The sequence below is a fragment of the Hemibagrus wyckioides genome, linkage group LG26, assembly GCF_019097595.1.
Source record: "Hemibagrus wyckioides isolate EC202008001 linkage group LG26, SWU_Hwy_1.0, whole genome shotgun sequence".
NCBI lineage: Eukaryota > Metazoa > Chordata > Actinopteri > Siluriformes > Bagridae > Hemibagrus > Hemibagrus wyckioides.
In genome coordinates this window covers 16,574,648-16,593,627 of record NC_080735.1, presented here as the reverse complement: position 1 = coordinate 16,593,627, position 18,980 = coordinate 16,574,648, and the positions used below count along the sequence as shown (strand labels likewise).

The 18,980-nt window shown below is 38.9% G+C and overlaps 1 protein-coding gene across 1 annotated transcript; it reads right to left on the bottom strand.

Annotated features, from left to right (window-relative positions):
- Positions 1–1,983: 1,983 nt before the first annotated feature.
- Positions 1,984–13,999, bottom strand: slc5a7a (solute carrier family 5 member 7a). Its single transcript, XM_058380036.1, has 9 exons — positions 11,334–13,999; positions 10,688–10,912; positions 9,858–9,971; positions 9,470–9,625; positions 8,000–8,148; positions 7,146–7,289; positions 5,892–6,045; positions 3,984–4,201; positions 1,984–3,773 (listed from the first exon to the last, which is right to left on the bottom strand). Exons 2-9 carry the CDS (start codon positions 10,869–10,871, stop codon positions 3,114–3,116), a joined length of 1,779 nt encoding a protein of 592 aa, XP_058236019.1. The 5' UTR covers positions 10,872–10,912; positions 11,334–13,999; the 3' UTR covers positions 1,984–3,113.
- Between the last annotated feature and the right edge of the window lie 4,981 nt (positions 14,000–18,980).

The window sequence follows — 18,980 nt, the reverse complement described above, 5'->3', positions numbered from 1 at the left end:
AGAATAACAATAATTATTCTCAAAAAAAAGAAAAAAAGAATTATTCTCCAATAGCAGCACAATATTGTGCTGATGTGTTTACACCACAGCGCTTAAAAAAAAAATAATTAAAGATTTTTTAAAGAATTAAATAAAACAATTATTAAAGAATGACAGGATGTCCTTTTTTTAAAAGAAAAGAAAATTATTTTATATTTACGTTTAATTGTGTAGGCAAAAATACCCCCCCCCACAAAAGAGCAGGAAGTTCCTCTTATCACTGACATCACAGCATCTGTAATCTTAGACTCCTTTTTCTTTTATTTCTCTTTCTTCAAATTTATAAGAAAAAAAATGAATTGATTCAGCTTGTCATGTTACTAAAAATGAGCAAAAACAAACAAACAAACAAAAAATATTTTCTACTGTCCTTAAAAATACTTATGGACTTCTTATAGTAATTTTTACTATGTTAATAATGATGCTTTTTTTTTCATTTAATGTTTTTTAAATTGTTCACGTAGAAGATCGACGTCGAGATACGAGTCTTCAGCTGTTACCATGGAAACGTTAACGTTTTCGAATGAACGCATTAATATAAACCTCTGATTTGATGTATAGACAGGAACTAATCAGAATTGAGAATTTCACAGCATTGTGGTGTCAACTAGTTGCACATACATTTTAATTAAATTAAATTTTATATTTTTGAATATTAGTAGAGAAATGTTATAATCCACACCTTCTGACCAATCAGAATCAAGCACTCTTCAGATCTTCAGGCTCTTTTCTAAATCTATCTATTGGTAATGATTTGAGAACCTAGCTGAAGTTTTTACACTGTGGAGAAAGCACTTGGTTTGATAACCTTGCCACTGTTGCCATAGGCTTGCTCATTAGGGATAAATATTAGGGACAAATAGTAACTTAACAATAAACTTGATCATTTTTTCTATACTTCTGTAAAGCTGCTTTGAGACAATGTTCACTTTTAAAAGCACTGTATGAATAAAATTGAATTGAATTGAATTAATAGACAGATCTGTTCAGACTGGTTAACAGGACCGGAGCCGGTCGGAGCCTGTCAGTCGCTGTCGCACTCAGAGACTCTAAGCTCGTTAACTCTATTGTTGTAGAAGAGGTGATTGATTAGACTATAAAACAGGACACATGTCCTCTCTCCATCTCCGAGCTGATTGAATCAGAAGTCCCCATATTTCAGAGTATACCTTTAATAGCCTGAGACGTTTTCGTAGACACTGGATGTAAATCTGCTAGCTGGTACATATATAGTTGAAATATACAATAAGCAACTAAAACGGTCTCGTATTTGATTCCTGAAACCTAATCCTCTCTTTACACACTGATCTGGTTAATCTGTATAGAAACTGAAACCACGTCATTGCTTAAATATATGCGTGTACGAAAACCGAACCCTTTCCAAATGCTATTTCCGGATGCTCACGTACAGCCTTCTTGGACTGGAGAATCGATGTTTATTTATTTATTTATTCATTTATTTATTTATATATTTATTTTCATTGCCTGGATATTAATCAGGACAAGTGCACTTTGCTGTTGTTAGCCAATGGAATCTCTGGCAGCTACGGCGACTTAATTGGATTAAACTTTCGGACCAAGGACAAGACGGAGGACGAACAAAGGGACACGAGAGGGTGGAGTGGCATCATCTACGTCAACGTCATCATCAACATCACCATCATCATCATCTTTCCCAACCCCCAACCTTCACCACCCTCAAGAAACTGTCGCAGTGGAGGAGAAAACGCCTATCCCCAATCAACCCCCTCCCATTTTTATTTTCCCTCCTCCACCACCCACTTCATACACTCCACCTCAGCAAATATAACCAGAGCACTTAACAAAATGTAAGTAACCTAGGAGCTATTTTTAGACCCATTAAATGTCACGTTTTTATTTGTCTCCCCCCTGAAACACGCTTGCTTCCAGAGCTCCAACGTAGCACCAGGACACAATCATTAAACTTTTATAATAGAATTTATTTATGATTTCTTTTACATTTAGAATCTTTTTTTTTCTAGGCCAGAACGAATAAGTAAGTAAGTAAATAAATAAATAAATAAATATGGATTTATCTGGCTAAAACCTCTTTTCTCACTGATCCATGTAACAACACAGTAAAATAAAATTATGAATTTGTACATTTTTAAAATATATTAATATATACAGTATATATGTACACATCACACATACACACACACAAATCTGTTTGCAAAAAGACAACAAATAAACACAGACTCGACCTCAGACTAGACACCGCAGTTATGAGTTTGCAGATAAAATATCACAGCACATATCCTTTACGAGTCTTTTACAGCAGTGACTTCCTTTCCTAACAAAGTGGCTGCCGGACCGTTTGCATAATATCAAGCTGAAATCGAAATGGCACCCGCAACTGATATATAGTGCACTACATAGGGAGCAGGGACCCATTTGAAATTCCTATTCGAACGACGCAGCGAGTTAAGGCGATTGTAACATCGAGTTCCCCATCCTGTTCTCAAATTTACACAAAAAATATGAATATACTGGATGTCTAATTATCTCATAGTTATGCCGTATATCCTATATCATCGATGGGATGGAAAGAATTTGTTAGATTAATGGAACAGCTAATAATTCTATTTTTTTAAATACATTTTAATTACAAGATGATAAGATGCTATGAACTATGCTCTACTGTATAACATGGGGCTACACTGTATCCTTAAACCTCTGTATGTCCAGATCTAGGTTAAGGTTCGGAGAAATAAATATTGCCTGAATGGGAATCTTGGAGTCACAGTATCTAGGATTTTCCCTCAGAGCAGAGGAGCAAAATGAGTTCAGGGATTATACATACCATACTGAAGCGTATTGAACCTTCAGCAAACCTGCTTCCCATTGGAATGATGTAATACATGATGGAATATGTCTCATTACTTTCCACGTTTGCTCCTGGTTTTGTCATTCTGGCTTATCCTGCTGCAGCAATGGAAAATCCAATACATATGGTTAAAGTGTCCATTTTCATCTGTTGTCAAGGACTTTCATCTAACGTGGTGCTGTCCTTCTCATCATGGCCAAAGTCCTAATTGAAAAGGTAGTGGTCATTACTCATTTTCATGACTAGGAGACTCTGGACTGGAGTCCTCCTCCTCCTCTTCAGTAAGGGTTTCCTTCCTACCGAAGGTGCTGGCCAAAGTGACGCTGAGACGTGGCCGGACCGGCGCCATCTCGTTCAGCCCGATAACATTCCTGTTCACCAGTGTGGTCCTATCCATGATCTCGGCGCTGTGCCTGGCCACTACCGCGTCCAGGAAGTCGTACTTGGCCAACAGTTTGCCACTCTCAAACAAGTACTTGAACAAGTAGGAGAAGGCCACGTTGCCCAGGAAGGATGCCAACATGGAGACTGTCTTGAATGGAAACCTTTGCATTATCAGATGTTCCACTTCCCCTGTGCTGTGGTGCACCTTTTCCATGATGTACCACCCCGGGTAGTATATAAAAGGGGGTAGTTTGAGGTAAGGCTCGCCGCCGCCGATTCGCAGGATCAGTCCGAAGACGTAGCCTGCCACCGAGCCGTAAGTGTTGGTGCCTTTCACAAACAGGACGCTGAGAAGCTGTGGGAAGATGATCACGTAGACCAAGTCTGAACTTAGGTACCAGAGCCCGTACACGGTACCCGTCAGGAGAGCCATGGCCGTCGCCAGAGCTCCAAAAACAAAGATGGTGATCCGCATAACCCAGACTATCTCACTGTCTGATGCCTAAAGCAAAAAAGAAAAAATGATCAGAAATGCCGGCTGAAGAAAAAAGAATTCACATTATACTATATGGCTGAATTGTTTTATTGTTTGAGTGAGTGTGAGATGAGTGTTGATCAGTTTTAATGCACGTTATTAAAAGTCAGACAGTTGAAGGTTAGAATTAACATTGTGTTCTGCAACACTAATGTAATGGGTGTAATGGGTGCTCACCGACTGGCGGAAGGCCATTTGGTAGATGTTCCTGGCGAACATGGAGCTGGCTGAAAGGATGGATGAGTCAGCTGATGACATCACCGCAGCAGACACTGCCCCCAGCCCAAAGAAGGAGACGTAGGGTGGGCACAGGTACTGCAACACGATTGGAAGAATCATTTCTGACTCGTCCTTCTTCATGGGAGGGATCGGACCATAGGCCGTCTGATTCCAGTCTACGATCAAAAGTACAGAGATGACCATTACCTTCAGCCCATAAACCACACATTCGCTTACACTGTGTACTGCATTTAGGTAGGAACACCAGTCTAATATGCTTTCTGAATATCAATGTTCACTTTCAAAGGTTCTTGGGTGTTCTTGGTTCCTTGACTGTTATCTTCAGCCCATAAACCACACAATGTGTACTGTACTTAGGTTGGAAAACCAGTCTAATGTGCCTTCTGGATATTAATGTACACTTTAAGAGGGTTCTCAAATGTTCTCAGTTCCTGACAAGGTTCTGCTTTAAACCTTTTACATTATAAGGTTTTATCTAAAGGGAAGAACCTTAGACACTTGGATGATTAATTGAAAAACTTGGCAGACTTGCTAAGCAAAACCTGCAGAGTCCTGTTGAACTTCACCAGCTGGCTACATACGTCTAAAGTATTATCAAAATCTCCAACCCAAAATGTTCTTCAGTTAGACAGATGGTGGTCTGGCCATCGTTTAACCGACCAAAGCCTCTCATGCCATATTAATTTCAGCTGTTTTGGATTTCATTCAAGTTTTTTTGTGCCAATTTAGTTTTCTAATGTAACACTTCAAGCCAAATTTCTATACCAATTATAAAACACAACATTCAACAATATCCTACATTTTTATTCTCTTACTGCAGCGATATTTCCTAAACGCCAAACGCATCAGTTCCACACTGGGTCTTTGATGGTGGAAATCAGTAGAATAAATCTGATTCGTCAGGCTTGCTTCAGATGTAATATTTACAGAGTTCACATCGTTAAACGGATAAGCCCTCAATAATAGATGAGGGAGACCAGCTGTTGTTATTTACACATTTCTTTAGAGATCTGACAGGAACATGGCCGCCACCCCGGGTTAGGACAGGCAGGGGAAAGACCTCCCTGTTGCGAGAGTTCATTTAGAAAAAAAGAGAGACTGTAGCAATCAGACATTTTCCCATGTGAGGTTCAGCAATTGGCACATAATCATCAGTACATTCAGGCATCAGTGCTGTTACAGATATTGAGCAGGAATGAGAATTTACGTACTTAAAATGGTAATTTTGCTTTCACCTGTATGATTGATTTGTGAGTCAAGCCTGGATAATACAACGGCGTCATGATGTAAATGAGAAGGATGGAACATTTATTAAAGGGACTGGGTGTTCCAAGAGTGTGTTATTTTAGTCTCCCTTGAGATTTGCCTGTGCTAAACTACCGTGCATTCGCAAGCTGGCCTGATGTGTTCAAGAAAGTTACGCCAACAAAATATGCCATATTCCCATGCTTAGAGAGCTGGAGTTTGGTCAGTCATCAAACTGAAGACTCTTGGATTTGATCCTGTAGCGTTAGACACACAATAATGCAGTTATCAATGTGGGTGAGCTTTGATACTCTACATACAAACCCAACTGACTAATTTGATATCAGGGATAAAATAATTCATTTGTTTATACTGACTGAAAATATAAAGGGTTGGCTCTGTTTGTGTGTCTCTGCTGGATTATTTGTGTCAGATTAACATCAGCTATATTGTACTCTATACTCTAAAATAGGGTAAGAAATACCCAACCTTTCCTTAGAGTCTTTTTGGCCGATCTACTTTAATTGCTATATGAGATCAAGGATCAAGCCAGTGAACCATAGTTAAGACCATTTTTCAGTTCCTATTGCTTCAGCTGACCTGTGGATGCCCCAATAGCGCCAATCAGGACGGACGGTACGGCCATAATGATACAGCCGAAGGCAGCCAGGAAGGAAAGGACTTGAGCGTAGGTAGCTGAAGAGGCAGAAAGAACCCTTTGAAAGTAGACCTGCCAGGGAATTCCCCCCAACATCTAGGAACAAGAACGGCATGGTAAATGCAGACACCACGCAAACAGCAAGACATAAGACAAATAAGTTAACAGGCTTTATAGCCATATAAACATAAATCTCATCTTTCAGATGCAGGTTGACACGGAACATCATGCTCTACGGTGAGTCGAGTCACAATATTTTTGCATCCAGTCACAGTTTGATGATCATAAGTGACCCTTCCTACATAACCGAGGTTGGCTACCCCTTTCTTGCAGCACAGAGATGACAGAATTACTTGCTTTACAATTTCATTACAAGCCCTTGACATTTAGAAATACATATTGTTTCCTTTTTGCTGCTTTCATTCGGAATAGGGCACAGAGTTCAATTACATTCTAGCGTTTAATATTATTCAATAATATCGTTTACTGTAGGAGTGGAAGCATGGGAAAGCTCTTCTCACAGTGAGATGTGAGAAGGGTCTGTGTACGCTGAAATGTTTTTCTTTTGCACATATATTGATGACAATTTAAAGTTCTAGTGTCTAGTATCAAAAAATAGTGAGATAAGAAAGATTTCATACTGACCAAACATTTCAAAAACTGGTATCTGATTACAATCTAAATTCAGCAAGTAGCTTGATCAAAACATAATAAAGGAAACCACATTTAGCTAGCAAGCTCAGCTAGTTCAGGCAGAAGGACTATTTTCATCTACATTCAGCTCCAGAAATATTGGAACCTTTGGTAAGATAAATGAATAAAACTAAAGTTTGTTAGCTTAATAATGATCTAAAACAGTAAGAGAACTTAAACTGAAGTAAATTTACTCTAAGGAGAAGAGTAAAAATCAATGCCAAAGAGTCGACTGTTTTTAGAACTGTGTGTAACACAACAGGAAAATTTGTAGGATGAAAGTCTAGGCATATAAATAGAAACATTTCAGTGTTGTTTTGGTGAAATATATTTGGTTAAAATCTATTTGGTCGTGTTTTGTGTCAAATTCAGCCACAGCAACATCCTATAGGGTTTCCCAGGCTGCCACCTACACAATGATACATTGATGTTTCTTTGAATTAGGAAATGTCTCTACGGTAAAACGATGACACGTTTCCACGTTAACTACACTCTCCACTCACTAGAAGGAAGAAGTTGTCTGCCCACATCCATTTATCAGTGCTTTCGATCGACCCCAGCCAGGCATCCTGGTAGAGCTCCTTCACTGCAGTCAGGCCGATGTCAGACACAGCAGGGTTCGACAGTGCAAACGGTACACTGATCCACTGCAGAGAGAACAAAAACACTTTCATTAGCTTTGAACACGTTAGTTGTTTAAAAAAGACTAGCATTTATTTCTTTACATTTCTTACTGTGGGAGAACAATGTAGAAATATATACCAGTGTGTATATTGCAAAGCAGTTTCTCTTGAAAATTCGTAGTTTTTGACACCAATTTGGTCAAAAATTCTCCATGTAATTGTGGACAACAGTCGGATGTGGCAAGTTGGATACTACGTATGATGCTGAATTGTACTCATCTACATTTAGCTCCGGAAAATGAATTAATAAAGCTGTGGTTTATTAGCTTAATCTTGCTCTAAAACAATACCAGTTCTCAAAACTTTAACGAAAGAAATCTATCCTGTTACAGTTAAAACTCGATGCCAAAGAGCTCTTCGTCTTGTTGCTAATTCGTATTCTTCCATTATACTCAAAATGTACTTCAGCCAAGGAAGGAAGTTGCTGGAAATAAATATTTCGGACATTTGACCTTGCGGTGACCTTGACCGGGTCGGATCGATTCTGAAAGCTAATCAGTTTATCTGAAGGTTACAAAGATAACTCCATATTAATCCTGCAGACATTCAGATATTACACTAATGAGAATATCAGATGGATGCACCCAGTGACAGAGGAATCAGAAAATAAATTGATTTCAACAGGCCATCTTCCACAACTCTATTGTAAATATGATTCAATAATGTGAATGTACCAATCCCACAAAGATGCAGAAGAGCTGAACCACGTCTGTGTAGGCCACAGAGTAAACACCGCCAACCAGGGTGTAGAAAATGGCGATGAGGGCCGAAATGATGACTGACATGTTAATATTGATGTCCACGATGACGCTCAGCGTTGCTCCTGTTGGGGAAAAAAAATAGAAATGGTTTGTGATTAAGAAGTAGCCAGGCTCTTCAATGCTGACACATTCGTAAGAGTTTTAAAGAAAGCCTAGATTATCCGTAAAACGTTCTAAGATTGTTCAGCTCCCTTTGGTTTCATTAACCTTTATTCCATTTATTATTTACTCTCACATATTAACCATACACCATTTATTTCCTTCGAACTAGAATTTGATTAGATTGTTCGAAATTCAAAGAAAACTCTAAAGGGCAAAAGTTTGCAGGCTAAAATAAGAGAAAATTTTCTATGTTCTAGGATCCTCTTGGGCTAACTGGGTCCTTTGAATCATCTTTACCCACTTGTGCCCCTGAGAACAGGGTGATATGAGCTGAAAATCTCTCAGTTTAAAGCCATTAAATCGTACAGCCAATTAGTGAGAAAAGAATATTTTAAAGCATAAATGGTTATAACAGATAACAACAAAAGGCTTCATTATAAGAGGAATGATAGTGGACCCATAGTGGTACCTTGGTATACAGCTTCATGGATCATGGAGGTCCGCTGTTCTGTACATTTTGGACTTTTTCTGCTCTAATACACCAGATTCAACTCAGGGAGGCTTGGTCATTAATTGTTAACAAAAGAAAGCCAGTAAAAAATGTGTATATATATATATATATATATATATATATATATATATATATATATATATATATATATATATATATATATATATATATATATGTAAAGTATTAGCTGAGTGGTTTTTGGTAAGGTTGTGAGGTCAAATCCCAACACTGCTAAACTGACACTTTTTTTTGGGACCTTGAGCAGGATCCTTAACCATCAACTGCCCAGTTTTGTCTTTTCTCTATTGCATATGGGTTTAGATGAAAATATTTGTAAAATGTATAGGACAAATGATACTCCAGGAAAAGAGTTTGGAACCTGTGTTCAACAGGTGGACACCAAACATCTACCTTTAGCTATCTTCTAAACTGGGCAGCTGACCAGCCTACTAATGTAAAGGGCTAATTAATGCATTATGATGCAACTAAATAGGCATAGAGTTATTCCTCCAAAAACCAATGAACTCTTTGCGTGGTGAGAAAATCTAAACAAACATATACACGGAACATATAAAATACATCTTAACTCCCTATATCAAAGGCAAAAACAAACCGAGGCTGATCTTTATCTTGTGGTTTATCCTCTAAACGTGTGCCACTGGTCCACCCAGTCGTTTCTCTGAAACTTTACCAACCTCTCTGTGGAACTGCTATCGGTTTTTCCCCCTTATTCAGGATCACGAATTGATTGATCTCCCTCTGTTCCTTACCGAGGGCTGATAAGATGGCGGCCGACCAGAAGATCTCCCCCATGAGCGCGGGGATGAAGAGCAGGCCGCCCATGCGCTTTCCGTACAGCTGCTGGAAAGGGTCCAACATGGTGACGTAGCCACGGGAGCGCATGGGCTTGGCGAAGAACAGGCCGCCTTTATGTCAGGAGAGAACAGGACATAGATATCATTAAGAATATAGAAAAGATGATGATGATGATGATGATGATTCATTAGCCTTAATTGGGAGGTGCCTGGAAGTATAGTACCGGAGAGGGCGCGTGATAGTAGTAGTAGTAGTAGTAATAGTTATAATAATAATAATAATAATAATAATAATAATAATAATAATAATAATAATAAATCGTGTTCTCATTAATTATCCTACCAAGTACGAGACTCATGGCGTATCCAAATGGAGCTTGCGCCCAGGCCAAGCCGAACCCGGGCAGATACACATACTCAGCCGTGCCGTTAATGTATCCACCTCCAACCCATGTAGCTGCAAATATAATAAAGTATTCAGCACACACACACACACACACTTCTATTTAACCTGACACATCAACTAAATAGATAAAATGCAGAAACACAATCTTATTAAATCTCTAGCCTGCAATCCCTGAAATATAGGAACTTTTCCTTTTCCTCTTCGCTGGCGTGAAAATATCTTTTCCTCTTTATAACATGTATATAATATTTATAATTGGATTATTTAAGGGCCACCGGTGCAGCTTCATATGTCTAAAAAGCTCATCAAATGTGCACCACATGAACCCTTCCACGAGAAAGGGATAAAGATCCAATCCAGGGGCAAGAAAAAGTAGTCTCCCTTTATTTCTAAGTGTGTTTAAGCCCACCTGAATAAAAGCACCATATGTTTATCTTAATTGAACAACATTAAAGCTGCATCTCCGCAAATCTCCAAAAGTACTTATTGTACTAAGTATAAGTACTTATGTATTAACACTTCACAAAAAGCAAATATTAAAACAAAATACAAAAACTCGACTCTGTTCCGTTCATCAGTTTTACTGACGCGCAAAAACGCATGGCTTTCTATAGAGAGGGAAATAAAAAAAAAGAGTCATTAAATATCCGTGGTTTACAAATAAATAAATAAGTAAAAAAATTAAAAGGAAAAGAGTTTTAATAATAATAATAATAATAATAGATTTCTTTCTCTAAAGTGATTAAGCACATGCTTTATGTTCGTACCAGTCATGGTAAACGCTCCCACAAACAGTCCAATGTCTCTTCCTCCGACCATGATGGTCTCACTGCGGTCCGCTCCCTCCTCCACGCCGGAGTTCTTGTTCTTCCAGGCAGCCCATATTCCCACACCGAGGATGAGCAAGTAGAAGATGACAATCGCGACCAGCCCTTCCACATGGATGGCCATCTTCACTGCGCTTCTGAACACCTCTATGACATGGAGGAGACCTGATGCGCGGAGAAAAGAGGAGAGAAGACAGAGAAGCGACCGACACACAGCTGATCAACAGTTCACATCTGAGCAACCGGATTTCAACCCAACAGCAAAAAATCCTCCTACATTAATTTTTATTCCTGTGCATGGTTTCAACATTTTTACATTACGAACATTAAGCACAATGATCGCGTGCGTCGTTAATTCAACTAATTGTTGAGCTCCAAATTTAGTTTCAGTCCTTTATTCTCGTTTTCATTTTACATTACACATCCCAAGTTTGCTATCCAGCGCGTGAGATTTTTATCACCTGCTCTGTAAAAGTGAATAATTGTGCTGTCACGCACTCTACTTTGGAGTTTAAATCGTTAAAATGTACATATTTGTGTACAACAGCGTTTGCGTGTATGAACTGAGTGGAAAAGTGTCTCTTACCTTTACGCAGGAGCACCAGACAAACACCAGGCACAGTCTGGGGGAAATGAATGAGGTGTGCGGTGCGCGCGCTGACGCAGAGAGCGCAGTGTCCGCCTTCAGTAAGGAGGCAGTCCCGCACTTTTCACACGCACCAGCGCGTTACACTCACGCTTATATGAGAGTAAGATTTCGTCAGAGCTTCAATGAGGAGCGTCAGACTTGTGAATGGAGGCCCTGGTGTTCAATAAAGATGTCAAACGCCGCTGGAGCTCATCCAGCGGTCAAAACCTTCTCACCAGAGGTCTGATTTCAGCATGATGTACAATAATTCATCGTTAGACGAGATGTTGATTTACTTCCATTAACTGAGTTCAAGCTGTGTGTGCTGAGAACCATGTGTTCAATTACACAGGAGAATTTCACAAGGACTAATCAGTTCTGGATTCTCCAAACATTTTCAGATATTTACTATTTATTTATCTGATGTTCAGTCTGCTCCACACACACACACACACACACACACTCCAAGCAAAGAGGCTGACTCTAGAACTCTTAAAGGTTATCAAGTTTATTATCAAGGTTATTATGGGAAACCATAAAGGTTCTATCTAGCAAGCTAAAACAGATACATCCCTAACCATATTTCCTCATGGTTAGATGGTTAGAACCTGGTTTCTATGGTTAGAACCTTTTCTAAGTAGAATCCTTTTAAGAAGTTACAAGAACCCAAAACGGACTTTCACCCCAATGCCATTGACGAGCCATTTTAGGTTCTCCAAAGAATCTTTCAGTAAATGGTTCTTAAAGCAACCCCTTTTATTTTAGCTCCATTAAAAGGTTTATAATCTAAAGAACCTTTTTCCACTACAAATAACCTTTCTGTGCAATAGAAAATCCCATGGATGTTAAAGGTTCTTCGTAGGTTCTCTAAAGGTTCTTCATAACTCCTTTTAAGGAGTTACACTCTTAAAAGAGGAACCAAAAATATGCTTTCACTGCAATGCCATAGAAGAACCATTTTAGGTTCTCCAAAGAACCTTTCAGTAAATGGTTCTCAAAGCAACCCCTTTTATTCTAGTTCTATGTAAAAAAGTATAGTCTAAAGAACCTTTTTCTGCTAAAAAGTACCTTCTGTGCAATGGAAACGTCCCATGGATGTTAACGGTTCTCCAGAGAACAATACCTGCTGAAAAAACTATTTAAGAACCTTTATTTTTCAGAGATTAAGATCTGTTAACTATCCAAAACTATCTGTGTATCAACCCAAATTGTTCTTATTGATATAAAGGTTCTTTCAGGAACCATGCAAGATCCAGGAAGTTTTGTAACAACTCTTTTGGAGGAACGGCCAATTAGCTCTTGGTTGCTATTGCAGAAAGGACATTATCAACATTTACATTATTTACTGTCCAGTGTCTCACAAACGAGGATGAGGTTCCCTTCTGAGTCTGGTTCCTCTCGAGGTTTCTTCCTCACATCATCTCAGGGAGTTTTTCCTCACCACCGTCACCTCAGGCCAGCTCATTAGGGATAAATGTTAGGGATAAATAGTAACTTCAAACTTTATCATTTTTATTGTATGTTTTTATACTTCTGTAAAGCTGCTTGGAGACAATGTTCACTGTTAAAAGATCTAAACAAATAAACTGACTTGAACTTGAAATGGTTCTGACTTTCCATTTTGATGTTCCATTGGAAATAAAGAAAGGGATAACAAACTAATATATTTTATATATAGTTAAAGGTTGTTTGTTGCCTAAAACGGTTCTACTCCCAACCTTCTCTGATACAGAAAAGGATTCTCTATAGACACTTTAACCCTTTAAACCACTTTAACCCTTTTCACCAGTATCCTGGTGTTCTATTACACCTGTAATGGAATGGAAATGGACTTATGGGACATTTTTAATCAGTATAAACAAAAGAATGATTTTCAGGCTGTGAGTCTGATCTAAAATGAGTCTGTCGGCTTTCGGTGTGTGTTATAGACGTGTGTTTTTCCCTCTGTTGGAGAACCTTACACAGAATTTTACTGGTTGAAGATGAGCTGCTTTTTAGGTGAACAAACACTTGTAGAACATCTCAGAGAGCAGAAACGGGTTTGATATCAACATTTACTTTGGAGATACAAACATTTGTGTGGAAAAAGTGAACCGTTTTTGGGAACTTTTCAATGAATATATCGCCTCTAGTAGGCTAGAGAAAAACAGAAACACTCATGAAATCTTAAAGCTCTGAGTGTCTACTTTCTTATGAGCTTCAGATTAACCTCCACTGTGGAGTGAGACATGACAAAGACGTTCAATGCTGAAAAAGAGTTTTAAAAATCTCATTTCATTTCTATTTCTAGAGTAATTTAATTTCATTCAACACATTTTTCTTACAGGGTTATATTAATGATGCAGACAGTTGCCAGACCAAACATTTCCACACACAAGCTCATTTCTCTCATTCCTCTAACTGCATCGTCGTGGCACTTGACCACATTCTGACAGCCATAAACAAGTAAATATTCCCTCTGGAGGTAAACACTGTTTATATTTAGAAAATTAACGGACTACGGCCGTGCAGCCGGAGAGGGTGCGTTTAATTGCTCTTTGAAATATATGAGGTGAGGAACTTCCAGAGCGAGCCAATTTACAGGTGACAAGACTCCAACTTGGTCTAGACGACCTTAACTCACATGAGTCGACTAATTTGACTCACCAAAAAAAGAGAAAAAAAATCTGACAGCTTGCCAGGACGCTTCCAATTACGAGCGCTGGGCCCTGAACACACTTCCCATGCAGATGGTAAGGCTCTCTGAAGAGGAAGGAATTTGGGCAAGATCCTGAATTCCTGTCCAATATCAAATAATACATATTAGCCATTTTAATGAGTGTGAATTTGATCAGGTTTTCCAGGAATTAAGTTGTAGCAAGACTAAACTGTATTTACTGTGAAAGGAAAGTCTTTGTACGGAAATTAGAAAGTGGGTGTGGCTTTAAAACCAAAGTTTTCTTGAGTCCATGTATGGAAATATTTCGAAAAGCAAGCTACAGCTATATAGATTTTGCTAACCAGCTAAATAACACGACTCATAATCATCTTGTTTACTGCTAATGCTAGTCAGATAAACAAAGACGAAAGAGAGACTAACCTATTTAAAAAAAAAGTTCACTCTTACTGCTAACCAGCTAACTGAATTCAGCTAATTTGACAGGATTTCTGAGAGGACCTTATAACTATAAGGGACACCTTATAACTAAACGGATAACTAAGGTTAGGGAACCTGACATGATTTCAGTGGAAGCTCATAAACATCACACCTTTCCTCGCTTTGGTTATTTTTAAGCTCATAAATATTACAATTTTGCCGTTTCACTGTTGTCATGCTGTTTCCTAGCTGCCAGGATTTCTCAGAGGATTCATTTATCATATTTATTAAATGTTTTAATCTACAATGTTAATGCTAAATAGCGAACCTGGGAGGATTTCAGGGAGAATTATTATGTGCATAAAGTTCCTGCTTTTGTTAGCCAGAGAGCTAAGTGGTGCTACTCTGACAGGATTTCTCTTCAGAGGATTGTTAAATCTTCTTCACGGCCTTCACTGCTAAGGTTATGCCAGCTAGGATTTTTATTTATTTATTTATTTATTTTGACTGGACTTTAAAATTATATTCATCCAAGCATTTATTAGCAAAGGTCTTTTGAGAGAATTAAAACGAGAGAGATTATCAAGGGGTGTTTACTTGTTATAATCTTCAGCACCGATGCTAACCAGCTAGTAAAGATAAGCTACCTTAAGTTAAGTTTTTTGTTGGCAAAATATAGCTAACACATGCTAAGCTGACAGGATTGCTAAGTGAGATCCAATAGATGTTATCATCTTTAGCATCAGTGCTAACCAGCTAGCTAAAATAAACTAATCTGACAGGATTGTAGTGAGAATTTTAAGTTGCATTCATATATATGTCTTCGTTAGCGGAATAGCTAAAAGGCACTAAGCTGAGGGGTTTTCTGAGAGGGTTTTTTTTTAATCGTGTTACAATTTCCATCACTAATGTTCGTCTGCTAGCTAATTAGCAGTGAGCTGGCAGCATTTCTGTGAGAATTTTCAAGTTGATATTCATAAATGTTTAGAGTCTTCGGTGTTAATATTAAGCTAGCCAGCTCAAGGAAGCAAAATTAGCGAAAATATTTAATGTAGAAACGTGTCTCTGAGACGGTAAAGCGATCTGCACCGCTGTGAGACGTGGTTTTGTAGAAATAATCTCCAGATCCAGTAAATGTTGCTGTCTACCCTGGAAATTGAGACTGAAAGAAAGATGTAAGTTTGGAAAACAGCATGTGGCTGGGTGGGAAACTCTGCCTGTTGGGTATTGGTGGGAGTCGTGGTGCGAGCAGTGCGTGTTCACTCGGTGTGGGGAAGCATGAGGCTTTAATGAGCACCAGACGCATCTGTCAAGTGCCCTTTGAAGTGTGCACTAAGCACAGTCGGGCATGCAAACCTTCCCTGCAAACTGGCAAATTAACACCAAAAGTGTTTACACCTAGATCTTAATATTAATTCAGGGGCGTGGCTACACTTCCACTCCATCTCTGAATTCACCTCACAGCTCTGAAAGATTACTTCCTGTATGATCCTTTATCCTGGAAGACTTTATGAATGAAATGTACACGGTATCTGGGTATCAGACGTCAGGAATCCATGAGAGAAACGTTAATCATGTGTTTATTATTTACGAACATATACGCTGCCTGCTGGTGTACTTTATCTTCTCTCTAGGTTTAAAATAACCCACAAATATAAAACATCATCTCTTCATTAAACAGCAGTGATTTGCTATCTAATCACTCCAATATATTACCTTATAATCCAAAGGCAACTGTTGCTGGACTTACAATAGGATGCTGCCACCTAGTGGCTACACTTAGAACTACACACACTCTCATCTCTAAAGAAATTGAAGCATCGTTATGCGAAGTAGAGTCTCTACAAAAATCACCAGGTACTTGGGAAGAAAGTAATTGCCCTTGTGCACAGTTTTACACTCAAGTCTCCCTCAGTGATTAGTTAATGACTTCAGACTTGAAATAACTAGAATGAATCTCCCACAACTGTAGCATATGGTACACAGTTAGAGAAGAGGAATGATTGATAATCACACTATCCGGTGACAGAGAGATGAGGTAGCTTCCTTCTTCATGCCGTTGAATATAGCATTGTGTTTCATTTATATACATTGACCAGGCATAACATTATGACCACCTGCCTAATATTGTGTTGGTCCCGCTTTTGCTGACCCGTCAAGCACCGTGTATTCTGACACCTTTCTGTCAGAACCAGCATTAACTTCTTCAGCAATTTGAGCAACAGTAGCTCGTCTGTTAGATCGGATCACACGGGGCAGCCCCACATGCATCAATGATCCTTGACCGCCCATGACCCTGTCACTGGTTCACCACTGTTCCTTCCTTGGACCACTTTTGATAGATACTGACCACTGCAGACTGGGAACACCCCACAAGAGCTGTAGTTTTGGAGATGCTCTGATCCAGTGGTCTAGCCATCACAATTTGTTCCCTTCGTCAAACTCGCTCAAATCCTTACGCTTGCCCATTTTTCCCGCTTCTAACACATCAACTTTGAGGACAAAATGTTCACTTGCTGCCTAATATATCCCACCCACTAACAGGTGCCATGATGAGGAGATACTCAGTCTTATTCGCTTCACCTCTCAGTGGTCATAATGTTATGTCTGATCAGTGTATCATTGTATGTATTCAATTTATATATTATTTTAATGCTGCTTAGTGACAATGTCTGTTGTTAAAACCAGTTTTCTTGAGTCCATGTATGGAAATATTTCGAAAGCAAGCTACAGCTATATAGATTTTGCTAACCAGCTAAATAACACGACTCATAATCATCTTGTTTACTGCTAATGCTAGTCAGATAAACAAAGACAAAAGAGAGACTAACCTATTTAAAAAAAAGTTCACTCTTACTGCTAACCAGCTAGCTGAATTCAGCTAATTTGACAGGATTTCTGAGAGGATTGCTAAGTCACACCTTATAACTAAACGGATAACTAAGGTTAGGGAACCTGACATGATTTCAGTGGAAGCTCATAAACATTACACTTTTCCTCGCTTTTGTTATTTTTAAGCCCATAAATATTACAATTTTGCCGTTTCACTGTTGTCATGCTGTTTCCTAGCTGCCAGGATTTCTCAGAGGATTCATTTATCATATTTGATGAGGAGATCATCAGTCTTATTCACTTCATTGTGTATCATTGTATGTATTCAATTTATATATTATTTTAATGCTGCTTAGTGACAATGTCTGTTGTTAAGAGTGCTATAATAATACAGTTGAATTGATTTGAAATAGTAGACACCTCATGCTATTTTAAAAATCTCTGCAACTTTGACTGCAACAAAATCCCATGTTTTATAATCTGCCCCAATTCTTTTCTGTATGTTTTGCAGATGTTTTTCTTATACATCAGCACTGTTGAATTCTTTATTCAAAACACAGAGAGGCAAACTGCTCTGGTAAGAGACAAATGAAACACTTTAGGACATGCTGCTATTGAAAAATAATCATCTTCTAGGAGAGAACTAGGCCATACGCCCCACACCGGGCCGAAATCACATCACCTTGGTTGGTTGTTATTGCCATATAACAGCATCTGCCATTTTTGGATGGAGTCAGGATCTGAATCCCTTCATACTTAATTCTTTATCATGTTAAGTAAAGGTGAAGGTGAGATCTTGTCCTCTACTGAGGTTGTTGTACAGGGATGACACGAGTGGATGATCGCAGGCTTTTCCAGGCTTCACAACTGCAGACTGGAGGCCTGGTGTCCTCAGGGGAATGTACAGATTTGAGATAGACAGGCTCGTTAGCACTGGACAGCTGTGAGGGAAACATTTTCCTTCTCCAACACTTTCCCCTGTGGCTGCTCTCTTTTCCGCTCCTGAGTGAACCGCAATTATAGTCTTCCAAAGAAGTGGGAATGCTTCCAAAGACTTTAGTAGAAAGAAGAGCCAAGGTAATGAAAAACATCCATGGTATGTTTTAACGTTGGATTCCTGCTCACGATTCCAGATTTGATAATATTAATGGTTAAAAATGATAAATTATAAGGTACATGTGACTCTAACTTCCTGTTATCTGATTCATCCACACTGAACGTTATATAACAGGACATCAGTCTTTACTCGCTTCAGTCTATGAGCCTGGAACATTATATACACCATTATATACACTTTGGTCATGTGACACCTAAAGGACACTTTAAGGACACCAAAACAGTCCTGGGGACACCATAAGGACACCAAAACAGACCTGGGGACACCTTAAGGACCTCAATGTAGACTTGGGGACAGCTTAAGGACCTCAAAGTAGACCTGGGTACACCTTAAGGACACTTAAATAGACCTAGAGACAGCTAAAAGACCTGAAAATAGACCTGGCACAGCTAAAGGACCTCAAAGTAGACCTGGGTACACCAAAGTAGACCTGGGGACACCTTATGGACACCAAAGTAGACCTGTGGACACCTTAAGGACACCAAAATAGACCTGGGGACACGTTAAGGACACCAAAGTATACCTGGGGACACCTTAAGAACAACAAAGTAGACCTGGGGACATCTTAAGAACAACAAAG

Coding starts and splice junctions, on each gene's coding strand:
- slc5a7a (XM_058380036.1), bottom strand. CDS start 10,871: ATGGCCATCCATGTGGAAGGGCTGGTCGCGATTGTCATCTTCTACTTG. Junction 7,290..7,999: donor TCTGCATCTTTGTGGGATTG/GTACATTCACAT, acceptor TTCTCTCTGCAG/TGGATCAGTGTACCGTTTGC. Junction 6,046..7,145: donor CAGACAACTTCTTCCTTCTA/GTGAGTGGAGAG, acceptor TCTTGTTCCTAG/ATGTTGGGGGGAATTCCCTG.